This window comes from Echinops telfairi, unplaced genomic scaffold (genome assembly GCF_000313985.2).
Source record: "Echinops telfairi isolate 266 unplaced genomic scaffold, ASM31398v2 ScPeMD7_7412;HRSCAF=8450, whole genome shotgun sequence".
Lineage (NCBI taxonomy): Eukaryota > Metazoa > Chordata > Mammalia > Afrosoricida > Tenrecidae > Echinops > Echinops telfairi.
This window is the reverse complement of record NW_022111312.1, coordinates 18,188,776-18,207,658: the sequence shown is the minus strand read 5'-3', so window position 1 is coordinate 18,207,658 and position 18,883 is coordinate 18,188,776. Positions and strand designations below refer to the sequence as shown.

General features: G+C 55.6%; 1 protein-coding gene across 1 annotated transcript in view; it reads right to left on the bottom strand.

The window, feature by feature from the left end:
• The window catches only part of LOC101647961 (splicing factor SWAP), a 51,858-nt gene that overhangs the window by 15,849 nt on the left and 17,126 nt on the right, over positions 1 to 18,883 (bottom strand). The window contains exons 8-13 of the mRNA XM_045296735.1: positions 8,260 to 8,494; positions 7,489 to 7,620; positions 6,909 to 7,002; positions 6,040 to 6,205; positions 2,005 to 2,235; positions 786 to 976 (exon numbers count right to left, since the gene is read on the bottom strand). Coding sequence (XP_045152670.1) covers positions 786 to 976; positions 2,005 to 2,235; positions 6,040 to 6,205; positions 6,909 to 7,002; positions 7,489 to 7,620; positions 8,260 to 8,494 — 1,049 coding nt within the window. The remainder of the gene's footprint in view (positions 1 to 785; positions 977 to 2,004; positions 2,236 to 6,039; positions 6,206 to 6,908; positions 7,003 to 7,488; positions 7,621 to 8,259; positions 8,495 to 18,883) is intronic.

Below are 18,883 nucleotides of genomic sequence, written 5' to 3'. Positions count from 1 at the left end.
TGGGGGGGTGGGGGTGGGGGGGTGGGGGGGGTAGGTGGATTCAGCCTGCCAAGTCAAGCCTGCAGTGTGACAAGACCCCGCGCGGGGGCTCAGACTCACTGCTCTGGGCTTCCCGGCAGATTGAAAGAATGTCCGACACATTGGAGACAAGGAAACAGATTCTGCTGGAGTGCAGCGTTCAGTCTGGATCCCTGATGCGACGGCACACGGAACACCACACCACCCACCAAACCAAACGCCTCAATTCAGCAAAACAACGGCCCACTTGCAAACTTAAGTCCAAACGTGCCGGGAAATTCCCTGGCCGACAGGACACAGCCGGCTGTGAAGGGCCCTCTAGGGACTCCTGGGGCAACGTGAGCGCTCTGTCACGTGCTCCGTGGTCACGCAGGGGTGTCCCTGATCTCAGTGCCTGGGAGAGCAGATAGGAGAATCTGTGCAAGCCTCAGAGGCCAGCCAGTGGATGGCACTTTTAGGAAAGTAAAATGCCTGGAGTTAACCATTTTTAAAATTAAGTTGACAAAATTTTATAAAAAACAAGGGTTTTAACGACTCTTAACGTTAAAAAACAAACAAACAAACAAACAAAAACAACAGCAGCCATGACCCCTTGACTGTTACCTAACTCACTCCATCCTCATGGCCTCAAAGCCCCGCGAATGGGTTCTTACCCAGAGGGGTTGGCACGATGTGGCCCCAAGAGTCACTGGCCACCTCCAGGCCCTGAACTCACTTCCCCCAGGAGCAAGCATCCCACTACCCACCCCGGCCGGTGCAGAACTCACCTCCCCCGAGAAGGGGCCCTCCTCGGCCCTGGAGGCCTCGGCCTCTGTCAGGGGGTTCCTGAGGGTCTGCAGGAACAGGGCGGCCTTGCGCTTGCGCTCTGCTTGGAGCTGCTTCTCCTTGGACTCCTTGGAGGCCTGGGCCAGCTTCTCGCGGGCAGCGGCTGCCAGCCGGTCTTCCAGCTTCTGTTTGGCTGGAGGGAAGGGACAAAGCGGCAGCTGATCACGCGGGACAGCTCCTAGCAGGCAGTTTCAGGCCCACACATGGCAGGTCATAAGCTACAACGCCACGATGGGCGTCACTCACAGATGGAGGGGCCGAGGCGCGTGGCGAGCTTCACACAGAGCTGCGAGCTGCAGCGTCAGCGGCTCAGGCCCATCCGCTTCTCCGTGGGAAAGAGGGAGGCTTCTGGGACCACAGGGCCGTGAGGCTGCTGATGGAATAACTAACTGAGGGTGGCGCTGAGTTTGGTTGTGGTTTCTGGTAGGTTACAATGCTGATTCTTGGACGAGTTACTCTGAGGCTGTGAGGAAGGGGACTTGAGAACGAGGGCCCTGACCACCCCACGGCATGTCCAGGCCTGCACTCAGTAAGAGCAGCTGCAGGCACACTTAGAAACAAGGCAGGAGCCCTGGTGGCACCGTGGACTAAGCACTGAGCTACTGTCCTAGTCAGGCCCACCAACTGCTCCACAGGCGAAAGAGGAGGCTGCCTGCTTCATCGGTAAAATAACTACAGTCTTGGAAACCCTTGGGGCTGGGAAAGTCAGAATCGACTTGACAGTGGTGTGCTTGATAAATGTAGCTTGATCTGTTTGCACAAGTATAAGAAAAGCAATTTAAAGAAATCAGTCAGACAGGTAATAGCCACGAGGGGCAACATTAATGAGCTTATCTACCAGGAAGATCATCTCACTCTGGGGCCGGCACCACTGCCTGGGGCCTGGGGTTCTGGGAGGCAGCCTCGCCTGGTCCATTAGCAGGCGCAGGCTGGCTGAGTGCTTCACCTCAGGCTGCAGGCCAAGCGCAGCAGTGCCCTCCATCAGAGCCCATCAGGCAGCTGGCCCGCGGGCAGCGCAGGCAGCACTGTGGGAATGAACCCCCCAGAGGCTGGTTGTAGCCACTTTCCACGCTGAGAGATCCACCCCAGGGGCAGGGGCATGCTCAAGTGCACTCTCTTTATCTCTCTCTTTCTCTCTCACACACACATACACACACGGACCTTGCTTTGCTTCTAGCTCCTCCTGCGTAAGCTGGGGCTTCTTCTCCTCGACCACCACGCAGGGGGGTGCTGCCGCCGGGCTGGCGTGGGCGGCACTCCCACAGCTCTCCTGGCCCTCTTTGCTTTCCTCGTCATCATCACTGTCATCGTCCAGCTTGACACGGTTTTTCTCCAGGGGCAGAAGATCGTTTTCTTTGGCCTTGATGGCAAAGCTTATTGGGGCAAAGGAAGCTGTTGAGAGGGGCGAGAAGGGCGACAGGCTGAGGGAGGGGCAGAAAGTGCACGCGTCCATGGGCCAGGAGCAACAGGCAGGCCACACAGGCAGGCTACACAGGCAGGCCGACGGAGGTGGTGCTGCATGTGGCTGTGCGTCCCGATGTCCAGCTTTGGGAGCAGCCCCTGGATGGGTCCCTGTGTGGTAGACACTTTCCTGGGATTCTCCTGATGACACTCAGCAAAGAGGCGACAAACGCTCATGAATGACCCGGCCACCCTCCTGCCCCCACTGCCCACCAGCTCCCTTTTAGCACCTGATCCCTATGCACAAGGGGGCTTCACAAAGGGTGTGCGAGGGAAAGGTCACGATCCCTCATTCCACTTCCTGAAGCCCCTGGTGTTCTTCTGACCTTGGTCTTCCAACGCTCTTCATGTGCTGCCCTCAGAACCTCTCACCTGTCCCTACAGCCCAGGCTCTCTTAGGAGCTCCTCCCCAACTCCAAGATGATGATTTTAAAGTAACATTTTATCCTCCTTCCATGGCTGCATTTCTCACAGTCAGATGTTTAATCTCCCTCAAGTTTGTAGGATGTGATGTGGGTACCGCTTTTAACTTCCCCACTCTGCCAAAACGGACAGCTTGTTTTTGCCACCTTGCTCAATGCCCATCAGTCCAGATGGGAGAACATGGAAGGTCCTTCATCTGTGCTGCTACATGGAGCCCTGGGGCGACTCCGCTGGTTCACAGCTTGCTCTGTGGGAGATGCCACCTCCTTGCCTCCAGGTGTCTCATTTCCCACCTGGCAGGTTCTTGGGGAGCACTGACAGTCCACGGCCGCTGCCTGTTTTCTAGTGGTTCGGCTGACCAGTCTTTTCTCCATTGTTCAGGTTGTGGATGTTAGTTTCTGACCGGTTGAAACCATTTTGGCAATCTGATTTTTCTTAGGAAATGGTACTTTCCACTGGTTTTCAAGTTTATTCACAATGTAGTTATTTAACACAATTCCTGGGCACTTCAAAAGCGTTTATCCCCTTCTCCATGCTGATGTGTATCTGCACATTTTCTTCTCTACTAAACCTGCACGGCAATGGTCTATCTCACAGGTTTTCTGACTCCAGCCCGACATCTATACCTATATCTCATGTCCCTTCCTGCCCCATGCACACTGCATCCCACGGGTCTCCTGGATTCTGGGGCAGATGACTCCATCTCACAGTGTCTCCGAGGCTATGGCGCTGGAGGATTCAATGTTTTCTATTTTTTTAATAAACAACACAGGCACATAGGGTTTTAGGTTGTCCTGTGAATATACAACATTTACTGTAGTTGATCCTTTTTGGGTAAGAAAAAGTCTCACAATCCTTAATTCCTCTGACAATCATCCCTGAGGCTACCAAAAGCCCACTGCTGCATTTGGTAGTCTGGGGGAGGCCTCACCAGCCTGTTTTGTTGTTTTTTTCCCCCCTTTCCCGTGGAAGACCACCTCCACTGGGTATGATTCTTCCCACCTGCCCTTTCCTTGGAGATCTAAGAACAATTCTCAGCTTATCTGCTCACACCACCTGCTCTTAGTTGCTTTTGGGTTTTACAATCTGGCATGCTTTCTTAGACTGCGGGCCTCTTGTCTCACAGCTGGCAGGTCATCAGGTAAAGGTGAGAATACAAATTAGAATTTAGAGATATCCCTGCTACTTAGTGGGCTACCTCTCAGATGCCAATCTGCCCAGGAGCTCAGCTGTGCCCATCTTCTCTGACCTGAGTCTTTCTGAGGACAGCTGGTCCCCATCTCTGTATCCCTGAAGGAGCCCTGGTGGCAAGGCTGGTGTTTGAGGAAGAAAAATGAGTCTGCTGGCTCTGTTAGGATGTGCAGCCTCAGAAACCTTATAACCCTTGCTAACGCCAGGACCCTTTCATACAGTTCCTCATGTTGTGGTGACCCCCAAACCATAAAGTTATTTTTGTTGCTATTTCCTAACTGCAATTTTGCTACTGTTATAAATCGGATGACCCTTTCACGGGGTCGTCCGACCCCCAAAGGGGTTGAGACTCACAGGTTGAGAAGCGCTGCTATAAAGAGTCTGAGTTGGAGGGTCTGGATGATGGCATGTTCACTGGGCTGTGCCTGCAGAAAGGGGCAGGGCAACCTCTTTTCCAGAAACAAGCCTGAAAAGGTCCTGTTCAGATGCCCCACAACTTGTGATGGCTGCAGTCCCCAGAGCCCAGGGCTGGCCCAGGAGCAGAGGGCTCTGCGGTGCTTGGCCAGCCTGCATGGGTTGAGCTGTGGTCCCTGCTCCACTCCCAGCAGTTGAGGCAGGTGCCGACCGGCCTCCACGTGCAGACCCACTGCCCTTCCTGGAGACACTGGCAGGGCCAGAGAGCTGCTCCTCTGAGCAGTCCCGTTGGTTCTAGCCACAGGCTGACAGCAGATCTCCTGGGGGCCATGCCAGGTGCTCAGCTCCAGGCCAGCAGGCATATCTCCAGCACTGTCCAAAAGTTTGCATTTGCTAGAAGGTTTCACAGCTTCTGCAGTGCAGCCAGAGCCTGGGCCTGGTTCCCAGGGGGGCCAAATTTTTTCTTGCCCTCCTCAGTGAGAGCCTGCAGGTGGCCAGGAAGGGTCAAAGATTAGAGGCTCCACCCTGGCCTCTTTTACAGAGGGCTAAAGGAAAGTCTAAACGATTCACAGGAAGCCCAGTCACATTTGCCATGCTGATTGATGCCACGGCCTCTGTGCAGAGAGCAATGGCCGAGGCAGTTAGCTCATCACAGGATGCCTCTTGGCTCTGCACTGCTGGATCCACTACCATTCCCGCGGACCTGGTCCCCAGACAGAGCCTAGCCAACACTTCCAGAAGCTAGTCACAGGACAGTCCAGTGACCTTAGCACAGAGCGCACACACCCCACGAGCAGCCAGAGTCCGAGTTTCAACCTTTCCTCTGCTCCTCCACAGCCCCTGCCCACACCCCCAGACTTTGAGGAGTCCCTCCTGTCTTCCCAGCACACATCGCTCTAGTGGCCTGCCGAGCGGACTGTTTCTCCCGCGTTTCACCACCCAGCTCTCTGCTAACGCACCTGCCTTTGGCCCTCTGCTTTTTACTATGTGCCTTTTCACAGGCTGGCCGGGCCCCCGGGGAGCAGTTTCCTGTAGCAACGGGGGCCCACGAGGTCCTGAAAGTGGCATTGCCACTTGTTGACAGCCCTGCAGTGCCTCCCAAAGTGGGCAATGCGGGCCCCTGGGGGGCAGTGCTGAACGCCCCAGGGCGCTGCACAAGCAGATAGATGCCTCTCCTAGGAGGCCTGGTGGTGCAGTGGTTATGATTTGGGCCGTGATCCGCATGGTCCTCAGGAGAAAGATTGGGGTTAGTTTCGGAAATCCGAAGCGGGGCTGCTGCGAGTCAGCAGTGAATCAATAGGAGTGCGTTTGACTGGACGCTTTGTCCCGAAGAGTGGGATACAGTACTCAGTTTCCAATTGCCAGGGGGTGCAGTCATTTCTGAAAAGGGGTGGCAGGCCTGGTGTATGGGAACCTGTGCCCCAATAGGAAGCAGGGGTCCTGTCCCTGGTAGGTCAGTCAATGTAAAGAGAGCTACAATCCCTGGGTTCAGCAAACAGTCTGAAAGGATCTTAACAAGCCTGCCAACCAGCTTGCCTCTCTCTCTCTCTGACACTTGGCCTTTCCTGCACTTGTGGGTGGCTCTTCAGTAATTAGAACTCATTCTTGCTAGCTGAAAGCAGCCTCGCAGAAGAGGAGTGTGGGGTCCCTTGGTGCACCTCTCTGGTGAGGAGGGGCACTAAGCTTAGCTGGCAGGTATGGAGATACCTTTCACGAGCTTTCCATCGGGGACTGCTTTGCTGGATGCCGCCTCCTTCCTGCCCAGGGCTCCCCTTCCTCCTTCAGCCGTGTCTTCAGATGCCCCGTCGTCCACAGCCTCGCACGGGCTCTCTGATGCTGACTCAGCCGGCGCCTCCTCTGGGGTGGCCGTGGCCTGCGAAAGGGGACAGGACTGTGAGCCGCATGGTGTGTCCTGCAGGACCCCATGGTCTGGCCACTGAGCAGTGCAAGCCTAGGTGGGCTCTGTCCCTGGGAGGGTGCATGCAACTCAGCGATTGGACACTGCCCAGAGGCTGCTGGCTCAGAACACATGCAAGTCTCCCCACAGGCCTGAGGGCGCCTCCTGACAAGCAAAGCTGCTCTCTCCCTCGGGCAACCCCGCCCATCTGTCTGTCTGAGGGAGCAGGAAGGCAGCTGAGTCAGAAAGAGACACAGGTGCACAACAGGAGCAGGGTCTGCGAGGAGCAAGTGAGGCCCTGTCGTGCATGTTGTGGGGCGGGCTCCACGGGCTGAGTAGGTGTGCATGCACGAAAAGTGCATGGTCACCCAGACGAACACCATGGCCATAGAGTCATGGACTCCAAGCCCTTGAGGGTGACCCTGTAGGGCACAGTGCAACTGCGCCCCCCACGGGCTTTCCAAGGCTGCCAATCTTCATGGAGCACACTGCCTCCTCTTTCTCCCTGACAGGCTGGGGGGTTTGAACCGTGGTCAGTGCCAACCGAATCCCCAGGGTAACAGCCAATCAGAACATCCCTTGCTTGAAAATGGTTTTTTATGTCTAGAATGTGATGTGCATGTGGTGCAGTTGTGGTCCCATCTCCTCCCCACTGCCCCCCACCTCCCCAAAGACGTGCCTGTGTGCTGTCGCCCCCTTCCTTCTGGAGGAAGAACTGCTTCTTAAACTCATAGTAGGCGTTGTACTGGTGCCAGGGCTGCAGGAACTCAAACCTAGGGGACAAGAGGACAGGGGAGCAGGTCATGCACATGGTCCACAGCACCCAACACAACTGCACTCTGTGACAGCCACCGTCCCGAGTGCCTCACAGTCAGACACTCTGGCCTGCCCCACCCTACACAGGGAGGGTCAGCCCCCACTCTACACACAGGAGGGTCAGCACCCCCACTTTACACACAGAGAGGGTCAGCACCCCCACTCTACATACAGAGAGGGTCAGCCCCCACTCTACCCACAGGGAGGGCCAGGACCGCCCCCACTATGTGCAGTGAGGGTCTGGGGACGCAGCCCTTCAGCTTGTTTGGGCTGAGCTTCAGTGTTCTGTTCCACAGAGGCAAGCCAAGCCAAGCCAGGGGACACACTATCACAGACTGAAAACCACCCAGCTCTAAGTCATGTCACCAGGTAATGAAAGGGCAGCCCAGGCACCGAGGTCAGGGCAGACGCCACCCACAGTGACACCCAGCTCTGCACCTCACCTCTGGTCATTCTTGGCTCGCACGCTGGTCTCAAACTTGACGCCATTGCGCGCCACGTACTCGGCCAGCTTGTCGATCACAGGCTGGATGTCCGGAGGAGGGGGGATTATGGCAGCCACAGGGGTGAGGGCACTGTGGGGACACGAGGCAGGGTCAGCCGGCCCATCAGTCCCTGAGCTATGAGCAGTAAGCATGACTTCACCAGCTTGGACAGAGCCCCGCCTCTGTGGGAAGGTATGGGCGTGCTCCTGAAAGGCAGTGTGTATAGTGGAAGCACACCAGGCCTGTGTGGGGTGTGTTGTCAGTGTAATGCAACACCTTTCATTTCACACGTGCCAGCCGGTGCATGGCCACTGAGGAGGCCATCCCTGCAGGCATGTGAGCTTCAGCGAACTTACCCAGAACCCTTTCACCCAGTGCCAACCACACGTGCCTGCCCCTCCGAGGTCTGCCCCGTGTCCTTAAGAGGCTGGTAGCAGGCAGGGGACCAAGCACTCCAGGTCCAGGTCGGTGTCTGCCCTGTTCCTGTGGTCACCAGGTCACTCACCAAAGGCTTGTGAGTGTCCAGAAACATGGCATCCTCACGGCCAGCTACTTTGTGCAGTGCCTTCCCCACCCCCACCCCAGGCCGATATGCTGACAGAGTGGAGACCAAGCTGCCTTCTGCTTTCCTGCTTGAGCCGTCCCAGCATGGGGGCCAGGGTGGGGGCGCTAGAAGGAACCCAGACCACAAACTGTGATGTGAGGCAGAGCTGTTGGGGGGGAGCACACCTGGTGGTGGTGGTAGTGGAGGTCACCCCACTGCTCGTCTCTGCAGTAGACGGGGGCGGTGTGGTCCCAGGAGGTGGCGGGGCAGAGGCTGGCACGCCGCTGGAGCCGGACACAGTCACACCAGCGGGCAGGCTGCTGTAGTACGTGGCCACGTCTATGCCGGGCGGGGGCGGAGCCAGGCAGTAGGTGCCATCAGGTAGCATGTAGTAGCTGTAGTACATGGCTGCTACTGTGGCTGTCAGGAGACACACGTGTGCAGGGGTGAGCGGCAAGTGGCAGGCCCCTCCTGGCAATGCCCTGCCCTTGCTGACCACACGCTGTCCCCCCCTGCAATGCCACTGTGCAGGTGGACATGCCTTAAATGGCCAGGATGCTCAGGCCAGGGCCCCTCTCATCGTGTGGGTAAATCTCTCTCTGGCCCCAGGTACACAGCTTGTGCACCTGCTGGGGCTGAGACAGAGCCCTGTGGGGACTCTCATCCTGCAAATCCCTGATGGGACACTTCCTGCCCGGATGCTCTTACGGACGATGCCGAAGCGCCCGTCTGGGGGCTCCCCAGCACCAGCATGCTGATTCCGATGCACACGAGCCAGGGGGCAGCAGACAGAGCGGGAGGACCCAGGCTGGATGCCTAGCTCCTAGGGTTTGGCAGAGCCAGTGCGCACTGGCTCTGGGCTTCCCTGCCCCGGCTGGATAGCCTGCCTGCCCTCTCCCAGTGCCTTTCTGCTTGGCTGGCCTGCTGTAGAGCTGAGGCAAACTGCTGCTATTCCTGCGTGCTGGCAATGAGCAGCACCTGGATGTCGGCGGGAAGCAGCAGGGGCGTGAGCGAGCTCAGAGGGAGACAAACGGACCGAGAGTGTGGGGTGATGGCAGACGGCCCCACTCTCAGGGGCTCACCTGGGTCCCACTAAGCACCGCAAGGCAGCAGCACCAGGGACACACGCTTGCGCACAGCCCCGTGGCTGGCTCAGGCCCGAGCTCAAAGTGCTGCAGTCTGGATGCCTCATACACTGTCAAACCAACCCCACTCTCCGAGGCCGAGTCTCACCCCCCCACCCCTCCTGTGAGCTCACACCAGCTAACGGGGAGGGCCACGGCAGAGCCTGGGGAGGGGTTCCTCATTCTGTGGACAGGAAGGTTGGAGACACCGCAGAAGAGCAGGGGTCGGTTGGCTGCAGACGCTGTGAGGGGGCTGCAGCAGGACTCCCAGGCAGGCCAGGAGCCAGCGTGTGAGGCAGGGGAGACACAGGTCAAGAGTGGGCAGAGAGCATACTTAGGGTAATGGCCTGAACCCCCGAGTCTGTGGTGAGCAGCTGATATATAGGAGGTGGGGAAAGCAGGCTGAGGCAGAATGCAGATTCTTAGGGCACCCCTTCCTTGCCGACGTCCAGCCTCCCTCTAAATTCGCACGGTCTTCCTCTCAGGGAACCTGGCCCATAGTGAAGCTGCCTCTCACGTTACACCTGCCAGCCCGCCAAGGAGCTCCTGGCTAGGGTCCCTCCTCTCACAGCTAATTCTGGGGCAGAGAGAGCCTGGCAGACTTCTCCTCCTACCAAGGGCCAGAGAGCAAATGTGTCAGTCTCCACAGGACAGGAGACACTATTGTGTAAGTACTTAATACAATGAGAAAAAAACGTTCATAATTTTTCCTGATTAAAGTAAAAACATTAACAATATAATAGAAGCAGTGAGCACAACTGGAAACAAAACAGAACAAATTTCTAAGGGTGCTGCCAGAATTAGAATGGACTCGGCGGCAGTGAGCTTTGGAGTTTAGTGGCAGTGTGGGCTGAGTGCTAGCTGCTCACTGCAAGGTCCACACTGGGTGGTGGCACCCCAACTCCCCAGCCCCAGAGACTTTCAGTTTCCCGTTGCCCCATCCAGTCTCTCAGGGACAGAGGCTCCCATGGGCAGCAGAACTCTCCCTGCTCCCCGAGGGGGCATTAGCTCCCTAGATCTGAGACTTGGGGAGCAGAAGACCTCAGTCCAAAGCCACCTCCCAGGGTTTACTAGGCTGAGAGACCAAGGTCAGAATGTGTTACTTTCGGTCCAACAAAGAGACTAGGGGAAGGTTTGGCTACGCACTTACGACACCTGCCACCAAAACCGAATCCTTCTGGACATCTCACAACTCACATCCACTCTCCCCTTCTGTCTTACCTCCCCTCTCCTCACACACACACTTCTAGAAAAGCCCATCTTAAAAAACAGTATTTAAGATCGTCAGCAGTCACTCATATAAAGTGTTCTGAGTCTTTAGTCGTGATGAGGATCTGAGAATATAGGTTTTGGAGGGTCCTGGGCAGAGAAAAAGGAGCCCTCGGGACGCAGTGGGCTAAACACCGTGCTGCCAACCACCGGGGAGAACGACAAAGCTGCTGTCTGCTCCTGGGAGGGTCTGTCACTTCCAAACCCAACGGAGCTGCTCCGCCCGACGCTGTGAGCTGGAGTCGACTGGACCGCAGTGGGTAGGGTTTGAGCCCCCACGTGGTGAGGCGCCCAGTGGGCGAGGGTGAGTGAGGGAAGGCTGAAGAGACAGCAGTGAGCAGAGGGGAGGGCTGCATGTGGCAGAGCAGCTGCCCAGGCGCGGGACAGCCCAACTCCCCAGAGGGCTTTGGCCCACAGACAAATTGGGTAAGACAGGAACTCAATAAAGCACTCAGAAAAAGCAATAAAACATGCCCAAGACCAGAATGGATGCTGGGGAGTGAGGCCGATGGGGCCAGTGTCTCCTTGCCTGCACTCGTACGGCTAGCGAGTACCACTGGGGGAAAAACCCAAAGAACACACTTCCTGACACACAAAATGTACACACTTTTCAAAGCATACAGCCCAGCCACACGGACTTGCAAAAAAATGAAACAAGCAGCATCATGCCGATTCCCCATCACTGGACATGAGCAGGCAGCTTCACGCCCTGGCTGGAGCTGAACTGCTGGCGTTGTAGTCAGTAGCACTAGGTCTCACTCTCAGCACCACCAAACCCTTTGGAGCTGCAATAACAACACTGAATCACTGCTGGAGCCGGATAGTCTGAAATTGTTATCAAAGGTACCAGCAGTCCCCCTCTGGCCCTTTGCAGAGAGCTTTCCAACTCCTGCTGCTGAGGTGACAAAACAAACTGAGCACCACACTACTGTTCTAGAGCCAATGTGACACCTTTCGGCACCGAACAGTACAGACAGGCTCAGCATGAAGTCGGTGACCTCGAGGACCACAGTGAGGGGACAGCAGACGCGGGAGGGAGACATGACACCAGATCCCCAACCAGAAAACTGGAGTCTGGCACTAAAGGGGCACAGAGCAGACGTGACTGGAATGAGGGCCGGAAGTGGGGACACAGGCACTGATGACATCACCAGAGTTAGGGGTCAAGAGGAGACTTTAGGTGTCCAGTTATGAGAAGGAGCCGCCAGGGCAGGGTAGGCAGCCCTCAGGGGCCTCACAGCAACGCTAAGGCCCAGAAGACAAAGCAGCCAACTCTAAGCAAGTGTGGCTGGATAGACAGCACTTGCCAAGTTATTACTTAGGCTAAAAGGGAGTGGGCGGACACTTACGATCATGAAGGCGCTGCGAGAACACTAAGCACTGCAGGGCAGTGAATTATTGAAGAGGGCTCTTTGGCAGCCCTCCTCCATTCTGTAACGCCCTACGAGTCCTAGTCTCTCAGTCTGAGGCAGGATCGGTGCCACAGTGATCTGGAGGGTGTAACTACGTCTCCACCCCTACCTCAGCCACCGCCCTACACACCTGCTGTGCACTACCTTGCTCAGGTGAGGGGAGTTCCACAAACGCAGACCTGAAGACTCCTCTTCCAGCGCTGGGTCTGTTGTCAGACTCCAGGTAGACCAGCAGCCTGTCCTCTGACCTAGCTCACTAGCTGCGGGAGCTGATGTCTTGCTGTTTGACCTGCTGAGTGGGACTCTGCGCACGTCTGAGTTGGGAGAGGCCTCCAGACGGCTGCTTAACCCACAGGTGTGCCAGCCCCACACCACAGGAGCCACTTCGACCATTTGTGGGTTCTGTGAGACACTGCAGTGAATTATGGAGCCCAGGGAGGAGGGCAGGTACCAAGGGAAGGAGGAGAAGCTGCTGGCAGAGAAGACGGAGTGACAAAGCAGTTTGGAAAAGTGGGACACTTGGGGGTACCTTTATCCTTCACCTGACAAGAATGTTGATGCTTCTAAAATAAATTACTGATGCAAGTACATAGGAGCAATGAATAAAAACCCATCAACGAGAGGCCCCAGGCCTAGCCATGGTAAAAATGCATGTGCTAGATGCTGGCAGAGCAAAAGTTCACAAACTCTGTCTGAGAAGTGAACGCCACCCACAAATTTCATACCCAGACCAGCTGTCCCTTCCACACAAGGGGACCAGCCAGGTATTATTCATGTATACACAGGAGATCACAGGAAAAACCCACCAGTTTAGGAAATCTAGACAAAGGGCTGAAGTGGACAGGCTGTGGTGAGAGAGCAAGCCCACTAGACTGTACAACCAAGAGCGAGCAGAGCTGTGACAGACAGACTGGACCACCAGTGCTCAGGGCCAGAAGAGGCTGACCAAAAGCAATCCGGAGCTGGGGAAAAAGGGCGATGAGAGAGAGTCCATGAGAGCTCATTTCTCCAGCTTCATAGTTGCTTAGTCTGTGGTAGGCTGTGTGCCACTGATTGGGGCAGGGTTCCCAGCCAGCTGGCAGCTGAGACCTCCCTATGATGTGTGATGTGACCTAACAGTATAATCAGCTCCACGACAGAATCTGCTGTGACGACACAGGTCACACGCCTGACGCAACTGAAGGGAACTTCCCTTGGGGGTGGGGCCTCCTCTGTGGAAAGGCTAGTCTCTTCTCTTTGGCCTGGATCCTCTAGCTGTCCCCTCAACCTCCGGCTGATAACCCACCCCATCACCTGCACACTGGGAACTATCAGTGGTCTGTCAACCTTGGAGCCGTTAGATTCTGCAACCAAGAGCCTGATCTGCTGAGCCACCGGCCTCGGCCTCCACCGGCCTGCCGTCTGTTTCTGGGAGCACCTCCCTGCTTTCTGGTTCATCTTTAGCCCCAGCAGCAACTCGAATCCAGAAAAGCCTCCAGCCTAACATCTGACCCACGGACTCCACTGGACTTATTTGCTCTATGGCTGTGTGAGCCACTTTCTTGGCCTACATGTCTTTCTTTTAAAATTATTTTTAAATGCCTTTCTTTATATTACCATATATATCTACGTATGTAAACATACCATTGGTTTTGCCTCTCTAGAGAACCCATTCTAAAATTTTTTTTTGAAAATTTGCAATCCCAAAATCTTACTGTTTTAATCTCTTTACTTGACCTCAGAGCATTCTCTAAGAATTTGAGGTACAGGGAAAACTTTTACCTCAAGTTTAGCAACTGCTTTACTTTTAGACAGGCTCTTCTGTTGAATTTAAGTAAAATCCAAAACTTTAACTCCAATTTAGCACTATTTCTACCCATGCTTCCAGCTTTTTACTGACACACCCAGATGAGCTTTGGGCAGCATCCTCTCTTGCCTTCATGACAGTGACCTCTGCCCCCCCTGGGCCAGTGGTGCTCGCTCACCTGAGGTTAATACCGGCCATTTCTGGGCAGTGGACTCTTAAGCAGGGTTAGAAAGAGTCAGGAAAGTGAGTAAAGTACTTCAAGCCCAAGTTTTGCAGAAAAGAAGAAAATACTGTCAAGTAACAACTGTAAAACCATGCTGAAAAACCAGGGTGTCTCCTCTAGTCAGAGCATGATTCGATTTCACTCGAGCTATTTATAAAATGAAATACAGCCTAAAAACCGAGTTGGCACGTTATTTTTAAAACAATGGTAGGCTACGATAGTGAGCTCTATTTCAGCATTATTGCTTCCGGCATAATTAATTTCATTTATTACACTCGTCTGTAAGGATTTATAGCGAAGTACCAGAAGACAACTAAGTAATAAAAAATAAATAAAAAGCATGAAAAACGGTTTGTTGTCAGGCTAATAAATGAGAGGAATTGACAGCGCTACACACATATTTTTTAAAGAACTTCTAGAAAAATATTCTTTTAACATCAAAATGAATGCTTTCATTTCCAGGCTGCCAAGATGTAGGGAAATCTCTATCTGTAGACGGTAAATAACAGAGACTGGGCGTGTGCCACGCTGGTTATTAAATGCCAGCCGAGAGGGAGGAGAGCGGTGACTGATGAGCTCAGGGTAAGGGAAAGGACGTGCCGGGACTGGCTTCAGCCTCAACGAGACGCCGAGAGCTGACATGCACGTGGCCTCTGGCTACGAAGGTCATGGATCTGCAAAGAACCACTTCCGACACCAACTTCGTTTTCAATTAAGCACTACATAGTCCTGTGCCTTTCTGGAACGGCACCGCACACTCAGGGCAGGAAGCTCAAGCCCCGGGGGAGGGGCCACCCCTCCTGGTGACAGCCCTTTGGCTGTCCTGTCTGACATCTGACATGAGTGGCCGCCTGTCTGTATGCAGTTCCAGGTCACAGCATATGCGGTCACACTCTCCCCACGGGGTGGGCAATTCACGGTCCAGTGAACATGGCTGCTGTGTCCCCTGCAGTGAGGCGTTGCTACGGAGCCTCTTAGAGTGCTCCTGCTGCCACAGTGCAGGTACCCCTGCCCAAGTGCCGCAAGATCTCCCGGCGGTGGCACCTGTGTGTGTGTGTGTGTGTGTGTGTGTGTCCACCGCAGCTTCTCTATAGACTACCAGCATGTCTCTGTACTGACACACCTGCTGCTTAGGATTTACTGACACGCGTGAACAGCCTTAACAGTCGGCCCGCCCACAGGGGCACACCCTCCTGGGTGAAGATGGAGCTTCCATTCTAATCAGCGTCTACAGCCTGTGGGCAGCCCCTTCCTCAGTGACCTTCTGGTGGAGGTTTCTGGGGCTGGCGGACTCGTGTCGTGTGAGCGTCAGGCGCCGGCTTCCTGGAAGCCCCTGGTTTTCAGTAGCTGGTGCACTCTTGTCCGACTGGTTCCCCGCTCCTCGCCCCAAGGACGCCGCTTACTTGGACAATGACACTGTGCTCTGTACTAACAGAAGATTTGTGTAAACCCGTGTCTAGCTGGACAATCAGTGCTGTTTTCCCACCAGCATGGGCTCACCCTGTGTCTGGGTCCCATGACCTAGCATCTGACTTGCCCACCATATCAGTGCACACCCCACAGAATACACGAGTGTCCATGTAACAGGCTTGCACACTGGGGAGCAAACATCCTGTGTGGCTCGCCTTACTGCCCCACTTACAGCAAGAGCTCAGAGAGCTGCCTACAGGCCTCCTTGGAAGTCCCTATCAAGAGGCGAGGCTGCAGGCTGTGCTGGGCCTGCTGGCCACCGCGCTGGGCACCTTCGGCCTGGCTGCCCTGACGGCAGGGGAAGCCTCTCTCCCTGAGGCCTGTCCCCGCTGTGTCATGGTACCTTCTCTCCCCATGATTGTTTCCAGCTCTGGTTGCTCAATACACATTCCTTTGACACTTGTGCGAGCAGATGGGATTCCAGAGATCAGCGGATCCCTGCTTCTGTGACAGTTGCTCCTCTGGGAAGACTGGATAAATGGCAAATTGCTTAAAAAAAAAAACAACAACAACCAAAAACAAGCGTGGCTCCCAAGGAGGGAGGCATGACTGTGACACCCTGGGGTGAGGCAGCCAAGATGAAGGATGGGTGAGGAGGAGACCCCGTCTGGGCGCCTGCTCAGGGCAGACTTGTGCCTGGTGTGAGACCTTCCTAGCACCCACAGTAAGCACAATGCCCGCCGGTGCCGTCTGTATCACTCACTGGGGCCAAAAAAGCCCTTTCAACCCAAGGACCCCTTTGACTGCAGAGGGCACACCTCACCATAGGTTCTCACTCACTCCTTTCTCAGCAAGCGTCAAACCAGACAAAGCCCACAAACGGCCTTGGGTTTTCTGTCTGGATTCCCTGTGCTCCTCAGTCATGCTCACGGTGAGGTCTAGGAGGAGGAGCCTATGCGTGCAGACACCAGCCTACCGGCTCCTTCAGCAAGAGCAGGTGCTTCTGGAACTCACTCTTCCCTTTCTAGGTGTTCATCCAGAGACGCGCAGCATGGATGAGCCCTTTTCTCATGAGAATTGAGCTTCCACTGCACTGCTGCCAGGCACCATCCTGCCCAGGCCTCACTCAGCCCCCTCCCTCCGTCAGCAGACAGTCTGAACACTTGGTGCTTGGCATAACCATCAGGTTCTCTAAGCCATGACAGGCAGCAGAACTCCAAGGGATGATGGGCTCCGAGAGCCCAGGTCCTTCCATAGGGTAGTGGAGGGTCCCTGGAGCCCCAATCCTCTCCAGCTGTTCCCAGTGCCCTCTCAGCACCCCAGGCAAATAGGTGGCAGCTTCCTCAGTGCAGGCTCGAGGTCTTTTCGCTCAGGAGGTGGGGAGAAGCTGAGCTCTCTTTTCTGGAGGACAGCTCTGAGTGCATCCACAGGCAGTGCTACACCGAGGAAGCAAAGCAGCCCTGCTGGCATGGGGAGGCAAGCTGGGCGTGCCGGGCCTCTCAGCTCTTCTCCTCCTCTCGCTGTCCTTGCTGCTGTGAGCAGCCCGGTCCTTCTGATTCCAGCCCGCCTGTAAACCACTCTCCCTCCTCCACTCGCGCGCGTCCTGTCTGCAAAGGGGACCAGGTCTCTTCTCACCTCTGCCCAGTTCTGGACAAAGCCCAGGACAATCCCTACGGCTTCTTCTTTCCTCAGTCCCAGCTCCTATGTCACCGAGAAGCCCCCTGGGAGACACCTGGGCTTCTTTGTAACAGAGGCAGCCAGATACAGAGGAAGACCAGACAGCTGTCTTTCTAATAACTGGCTAGGCTATTTTTCCTGAGGGCAAATCCCACAACTGAACGTGTGGCTAAACCTCTGGACCCAGAAGAGCGTTCAGGCAGCCGATGTGGATGCGATGCCCTTTGTACAAAGCCAACAAGGTCCACCATGCCCACGTGCTCAAAACAATATGCCAATGGGCTGGCACCAGCCACCCGCCAGGGTGGGGTGGGGTGAGCAGCACTGTCAATCAGAGAAGGGAGGAAGGTCCTTTGAAGGCAGGGCCTCGTACCAGATGGGAAGGTGGCTCCACACTCTGGATGGGCTGCAGCTGCATCCACTGCACATGCCACGCCCCCACAGTGGATCTGCCCACTGCACATGCCATGCTCCCGGTGTATCTGGCCAGGCAGTGCAGTGGGGCCCAGCAGCACACAGGAGAAGGAGCACCAGGGAGGGCAGTGGGCATCCAGGCAGACTAGCCTGTCCTTAGTGACACGAGCTCAAATTTTAGGATTACAAACTTTTTACTTTGCTTCTTGAACATACAAATATACACATCAAAAGTAAACTCCTTTAGTGGAACTGACTCCACAGCGATCTTATAAGGCAGAACAGAATGGCCTCAAAAGGTTTACTAAGATGTCAATCTTTTTTTACAAGGAGACTGCCTCATCTTTCCCCCCTGGAGTGGACAGTGGGCTCAAACTGCTGAGTTGAGGTAGGAAACGGAGCACTTAACTCAGTGTGCTACCAGGGCACCTCTCAGGACCATGTGCTTGCTCCTTCGCTGAGAAGCACCCTGTGAATGATTTTGGACTGATCTTAAAAACAGGTAAGCTATCTCATGCAGACATTGGACCCGCAGTTGTGACTGACGTCACACAAAGGCGGGGCTCTGGTACCACTGATGGTACTGGCCTTCCCAAGTCCTGGCCACATCACAGTAAAGCCACAGGAACAATGCTCACTAGAACTCTCCGCATAGCACTTGGAATGCTGACGGGGAACCTGGAATGACCCGCTGAGGATGGGGAGACGGTGCAGGGCTATGACCAGCCAGGCCTGTCCAGGAGCCACGGGAGGGGGAGCAGGAGGAGGAGGGTGGCAAGGCTGCCCCAGGAGTCTGCCCAGTCTGTCCTGAGTGTGGTCAGTGCATCTTAGAGCACTGGATGCTGGCCTGAGGCCATGGGGGCAGCCCTTGTGAAGTGCGCACTTGGGTGGTTCTGAGGGTCTAGTTCGACTGGAAACCCCTTTTGAAACAATGGGGTGGGAAGCAGTCTCCCACACTCCTGCCTAGGAGCCCTGGTGGTACACCGGGCTAAGTGGTTGGGCTGCTCGCAGCAAGGTCAGAGGTTCAAGCCCACAGCGGCTGGCTCCATGGGAGATGAGGGCAACACTGGAGACCCTGGGGGGCAGCTCGACTTCGACAGCCGGGCGCCCTCCTAGCCGGTGGCTCCTGTACACACAGGCCCCCCTTAGCTCACAGCAGTGGGAGACGAAGATGCCCGCCCCGAGAGCTGGAGCAGCCAATGGTGTGCGCCCCGTCCAGGGGGGGTGGGGACTGGGGCTGCGGAGCCATCTGACGTGAGAGTCCAGGACTCTGTGGAGTGAGGGAGTGGGACAAGGCACTGGGGCAGGCTCTCAGGGTGTGCCAGCAGGGACGTGGCTCTGCATGTGTGGGACTCCCACCGACTTCGAGGTCCTGCCTCCTCCGCCTCTAGTCATTCTGAGAGAGGGATCGGTGCGATCAGTTTTGTTCCCTGCCACTTCAATCTGTTTACCGCGAACCCTCCGGGGCTCACTCGCTGCAGCCTGCAGCCCTCC